Source organism: Dermacentor albipictus, chromosome 9, assembly GCF_038994185.2.
Source record: "Dermacentor albipictus isolate Rhodes 1998 colony chromosome 9, USDA_Dalb.pri_finalv2, whole genome shotgun sequence".
NCBI lineage: Eukaryota > Metazoa > Arthropoda > Arachnida > Ixodida > Ixodidae > Dermacentor > Dermacentor albipictus.
The window spans coordinates 95,245,126-95,251,647 of NC_091829.1; the positions used below are offsets into that span (position 1 = coordinate 95,245,126).

At 46.9% G+C, this 6,522-nt stretch overlaps 1 protein-coding gene across 1 annotated transcript; it reads left to right on the forward strand.

The window, feature by feature from the left end:
• The first annotated feature begins 1,318 nt into the window (after nt 1-1,318).
• On the forward strand, nt 1,319-2,005 carry LOC139049926 (splicing factor 3B subunit 5). Its single transcript, XM_070525802.1, has one exon. The coding sequence runs from the start codon at nt 1,645-1,647 to the stop codon at nt 1,900-1,902; it is 258 nt and encodes an 85-aa protein (XP_070381903.1). The 5' UTR covers nt 1,319-1,644; the 3' UTR covers nt 1,903-2,005.
• The last annotated feature ends 4,517 nt before the right edge of the window (nt 2,006-6,522 follow it).

Below are 6,522 nucleotides of genomic sequence, written 5' to 3' on the forward strand. Positions count from 1 at the left end.
TATTAAGAGCGCTTTCGTTTGAGGTTTATTAACTGTTTGAGCAGAGATGATCGGCAGGTACTAGTGTAAAATTTCACACACACGTTCATGACCCAAGTGTACGTTATTCACGTATCGGACATAACGCACAATCTTGGTGCTCAATACGCGAGCGTTCTTGCCTTCCGGTGCTACATGGGAACGCGGCTGCTGCGAGCGCGGGAAACCATTGTCGGACCGATAAAACAAACACGTTGGCATGAACGCGTGCGCACAGAGGCGGTATTTTCGGGCTATCACTTTCGGATATTTTTTTTTCATTTTCGTAATACATCGCGACACTATAGCCTACGCGTCGGTCGTCCTCGTCAATTAGGAAGTCTACTGGCAAATTCGGTTAATCGCACCGGTACGCGCGCACTAGAGCGACGATCGATGACAGGATGAGATTATACCTCAGAACGCTCCGGTGCGATCTGCCGAATTTGCCATAAATATATATGGCAATCGTCTACACGCGACAGCGCGCGTCTGGCACTGCAGTACGATTCCAACGTACTGCGTGACAACTAGCGTCCATGACACTGTGCCAAGAACGCTGTCCTGACGCATGTCTCGCTAAAGTGAAGGTATCTTTAATGGTATGTCCGATGGTTTCCCTGAGTAGCTTACCTCGCATATCTTGCTCGTGTCCTTCGCCTCCCAAAATGCGCGTTTCATTTGTACCTCCCATATCTTCCGGCGCTCTTTGTCACGAGGGAAGCGAAACATTCGATGTCCTTTTCGGCTAGATCCGGCGCACAGCGGCACGCAGCAACCAGTCATCGTTTGTGGGTGACGAGAGGCATACCACTATTAGGAAACAAACGGAAAATTTGCACAGCAACCGCTACACAGCACAGAAATCAACGCCCAGCTGCTTTCCACACGTGAACCAAGATGGCAGCGGCACTGAACGAAAACGAAAGCAGGAAAACAACATCTCATGCAAGATCAGCAAGTTGATCAAATAAGTTCTGAGTTGTGCTCTGGCTTGATCGCAATCGAAAACAAATGCGAGGACATTCTATCCTAATTAAGCAACGTACAGCTTTATCACTGTGGTAAAGCGAACATGTGCGTTACTTTTACATAGCCTTAGAGATCACCAAGCCGCGCTGTTCGAATGATAGCAGGTCGCTGGTAACTGTGAAATGCTCAATAAAGCATTCATATTTAAGTTTGGTGTGAATAGACATCTCTTTTTTGTGCTGCATAAATACAAATTACTTTCTTTTTGTTTTTTTTTTCTGTTAGTTTATTGGTTTGAACATTAGTGGCGTCACGGCATTTTATCATTATCACCATCAACACATCTGGACCTCGGAGGTGTTTTTTGGCGTTCTGCTGGCGTTTTTCGTGCGTTGTGCAGTGCAGTTATATCATAAAATAAAGAACAACTTGTTATATATCTGTTCTATGGTGCAGTAACAAAGTTCTAATAGAGTTCTGTCCCGTGGCTTTAGCGGTCCAAGTACGCTGCGGCTGATGTGTTCGTCGTCGACGTTTCTCTTCGCACATCATTGACGTTGCCTGTTTCTCGTGCACCCGTGTGTGTGTGTTGTGGACTCCCGCTAGCTTCGCACCAGACTCGAGTTCCACAGAGGCCGACCGAGACAAGTGAAAATGGGCGACCGTTACAACATACACAGCCAGCTGGAGCATTTGCAGTCGAAGTACATCGGCACGGGCCACGCGGACACCGCCCGCTACGAGTGGCTCGTGAACCAACACCGAGACAGCTACGCCTCGTACCTGGGCCACTTCGACATGCTCAACTACTTCTCGGTCGTCGAGAACGAGACCAAGGCGCGCGTGCGATTCAACATCATGGAGAAGATGCTGCAGCCGTGCGGACCGCCCCCCGAGAAGGCCGAGGACTGAGCTCAGCCGCAGACTGCCAAGCTCGATCTGTAAATATGCATCCTGTCACGTCCACATCAACGCTTCGCCGCATCGTTAAAATAAACGATGAGCCTTTCGCACAGCTTGGTCGTATTCTTGCGATATACGGACACACCAGCCGCTTTCTTGGCGTTGGTTTCATGTCCGTCCCGGTCGTGGTAAGCTTGCTTTTTAAGCGGCGAGAGCGGACGCAACAGTGGCGTTCTGCGCGCGCCACATTACAACGTTCGCCTGAAAGCGGCGCGACTTGCTGGTGCACTGGCACGTCAACGCAGAATACAGAAAACGCACTTTGTAGCACGGACGCTGGCCAACACCCGATGCGTTCGTCTATCCACAGGTAAACGGCGAATGAATGCACCAGAGTGTCCCAGCAGCATTACGCAGTAGTCCTACTGAGGAGCTACCGCTTGACTTAGAAAGATCCTCCGATGGTTTCTTGCTCCATTTTCCCGCGGCGTTCGGAAACTAGCTCTAAGCATAGCTGCAAAGAAATTCTCTGCCGTGTAAGCCGCATTTCGATGGGGGCGAGGTTCAGAAGAAGCACACGGCCACTTTCGATCGCGATCGAGCACGATCCGGATCGAAATCAACTGCGGCTGGCTCGCTCGCGCAAAAGAGCCAGTCGCGACCTGGATATTAAATCGCGATCGAAAGTGCGTCATGTGACACCCGTATGAGATTCAGGTGCACGTTAAGAAGCTGCAGGTGGTCATAATTAATCCGGAACTTTGCACGACCCTTGACTCACTGTGCAGTTTATGGACGACCATACGATTGAATTTATCAGGCAGTTATAAGGCAGGGAGAACACAGCTACACAATTTAAAACATCTTTCATCAGCCAGTGAACTGGCAAAGAAGTCATGCAGTTCCTACACACAGTGTTGGAATCTATGGTGAATGTAAAGCGGTTGATCAAATACTATACAACAATGTGATGCGCACAATAGTTTGTTTTCATCATATGCAGTATGGAATGTTTGTTTATGCACCGCACAGGTCACAATCTGAATGTCGTGCAATATTTACAATCATGTACTACACTGTTCACTAGCTATGCCGAAAAGCAAACACCCAAAACACCCCGTGCTTGTCCCATTGAAACTTATGTGTCATGTAAAGCATTACACACCTACTTAAGGACACCATACTTTATGGTTGCTTCCTAATGGGAATCCTGAGTGCACTTTCTCGTCAGCCATACTACGTCATGAAAGGCTCATGCCTTCAGGCTTCGCCCCTGCCAAGATCCACAGCTCTGCTGAGGTTGTGTGCACAGCTACAGATTGCGAAGAAATTGCATGTTCCTTCTGCCGTGTCTAGGCAACTCACTTTTGTACCACATATTCACAATGTACAGTGACACTGTGCACATCTGTACTAACAACTCAATTACATCATAAGCTGCAGCAGCAGCTTCCACAATGAACTACTTGTGACACGGCAGTTCAAGCTAGACCATAAATCTGAGTCAGCTGTCAAAAAACTAGTTGATACCTGGGAGGCAGTCAGATTTGTTTGTGACCAAATGCCTTGTACTTGGACAGTGCCTTGCAACTGTAAGCCTGTGTTGCAAGTAATTGCATGCACTCTGTGAGAACCATTGTTACTCCCTCTGCAGGCGATTAGCAGCGGCATCACAAGTAGGAATAGGCAGACGACTGGGCACAGGTGTGGCCTGAAGCAGCTAGCTGAGGTTCAGACCTGGGACTTCCACACTGCTGCCCGACATGTGGAGGCCTGGCTATGCTGTGGGTCCGTATTGCAAACGACCATAACGACGAAACCTATAACTTCCAGAGGAGGTCAACCCAGCGCACCTCCGCCTACCTTCCTCCTCCAAGATGCTTCACCTTGTTTCTCATTCGCCCCATCGCTCAACGTCGCCCAAACTTTCATCTAGGTTGCGTTGCTCTGCTGCGCGCTCAGCATGCTAGCTCGGAGCCTGCACCAATGACCTGTGAGGTGGCAGATGCCTGCCTTAACTCCCTAGTGAACTTTTTCCAGCAGCATGAAGGCACAGAAGGATATTTAAGGTCATTAGGTGGGATGACATTGTTTGTGGCTGCTCGCCGATTTGCACAGAAGTGCCAAATGTCCATTAAACTGAATGAAACCAAGCAAGAGTACCACTTGAAGACAGTTTTCTGTTGCATTCAGCTAAATAAATGCTTTTTATGTCATTCTTTCCCCATTTTAAATCTACTTCATTTACCATATTGAAGCAAGATGTTTGACGCACTTGGCCATGTTGCCAATTATTCTTCTCATAAGACGAACAAGTTTTAATGATCCATTCGAGTTCCATCTTAAAGGGATTCTACCGCATCTATGTCTTCAACTGTTTTCCTGCAACCTTTAATGATGGAAATCTTGAAAGTGGCATTCACCAGGTTTGAGTCCAGCTTAGCGTCTCACAGCCTACATCATCATCATCATCATCAGCCTAGTTACGCCCACTGCAGGGCAAAGGCCTCTCCCATACTTCTCCAACTACCCCGGTCATGTACTAATTGTGGCCATGTTGTCCCTGCAAACGTCTTAATGTCATCCGCCCACCTAACTTTCTGCCGCCCCCTGCTACGCTTCCCTTCCCTTGGTATCCAGTCCGTAACCCTAATGACCATTGGTTATCTTCCCTCCTCATTACATGTCCGGCCCATGCCCATTTCCTTTTCTTGATTTCAACTAAGATGTCATTTATCCGCTTTTGTTACCTCACCCAATCTGCTCTTTTCTTATCCCTTAACGTTACACCCATCATTCTTCTTTCCATAGCTTGTTGCATCGTCCTCAATTTCAGCAGAACCCTTTTCGTAAGCCTCCAGGTTTCTGCCCCGTACGTGAGTACTGGTAAGACACAGCTGTTATAAACTTTTCTCTTGAGGGATAATGGCAATCTGCTGTTCATGATCTGAGAATGCCTGCCAAACGCACCCCAGCCCATTCTTATTCTTCTGGTTATTTCAGTCTCATGATCCGGATCCGTGGTCACTACCTGCCCTAAGTAGATGTATTCCCTTACCACTTCCAGTGCCTCGCTACCTATCGTAAACTGCTGTTCTCTTCCGAGACGGTTAAACATTACTTTAGTTTTCTGCAGATTAATTTTCAGACTCGCCCTTCTACTTTGCCTCTCCAGGTCAGTGAGCATGCATTGTGATTGGTCTCCTGAGTTACTAAGCAAGGCAATATCATCAGTGAATCGCAAGTTGCTAAGGTATTCTCCATTAACGTTTATCCCCAAGTCTTCCCAATCGAGGTCTCTGAATACCTTCTGTAAAGACGCTGTGAATAGCATTGGAGAGATCGTATCTCCCTGCCTGACGCCTTTCTTTATTGGGATTTTGTTGCTTTCTTTATGGAGGACTACGGTGGCTGTGGAGCCGCTATAGATATCTTTCCGTATTTTACATACGGCTCATCTACACCCTGATTCCGTAACGCCTCCATGACTGCTGAGGTTTCGACAGAATCAAACGCTTTCTCGTAATCAATGAAAGCTATATAATAAGGGTTGGTTATATTCTGCACATTTCTCTATCACTTGATTGATAGTGTGAATATGTTGTATTGTTGAGTAGCCTTTACGGAATCCTGCCTGGTCCTTTGGTTGACAGAAGTCCAAGGTGTTCCTGATTCTATTTGAGATTACCTTAGTAAATACTTTGTAGGCAACGGACAGTAAGCTGATCGGTCTATAATTTTTCAAGTCTTTGGCGTCCCCTTTCTTATGGATCAGCAGCTGACGTCCCCTTTCTTATGGACAGCCTACATCAGCAGCTGACAAAACACAATTTTAACTGCACAACTAAAAAATAATTTTTGTGGTGCCTGTTATTTTTTTTAGTGCAAGAAAGTTTACCAGTCAGAGTGTCCAGCCATACAGTGGCAACATGGAAAACACTGTGGAACATTTTTAATGCGTTAGCATTCCAGGAATACTTCATCAGCAGCGACTATGTATGTATGTTTGTCTATGCATCTAACCATTTTCCAGTCTACCTGGATCACTGGGTTGTCTGTGGTCCAATAGGTAGTGCATCAGGCTGCTGTGCTGAGGGAACAGGGTGTCAAACCAACTTTCAGACCAACATGTGGCACTGTCTACCTGTGTGCCACTCTTCAGCGAACCTCTTGGATGCTGAATGGGTCACCGGGAATGCGGGACTTGGTACGTGGCATAGGTACCATTCTTCAGTGAACCTTTCACACTGGCTTGATGCACTGTGTGCATGTGCAACTCGGTTTTATTAGCGCAGGCAACGTTGTCTTTTTTTTTGGTGGCTGATGATGTAGGCTGCGAGACACTAAGTTGCACTTGAACCTCGTAAACACCGCTTTAAAGATTTCCGCCATTAAAGGAACTCTAAACAGAAAAATAATTTGAGCTGCAATATAGTAAATTATCCCCCTACAATACCATGAACTGCTGCTTGGCCAGGCCCCTGGCCGAACTGAGCAGCAGGCATCGGTGCAGCTGCCTTAACCGAATTCGCAGTTTGTCATGGTGGATACTTTTTTCTCAAAGAATGGAAAAACCAACTAAACGTTTACGCATTGTTTCTCATATATAAGAATTCAGCTTGACTGGGC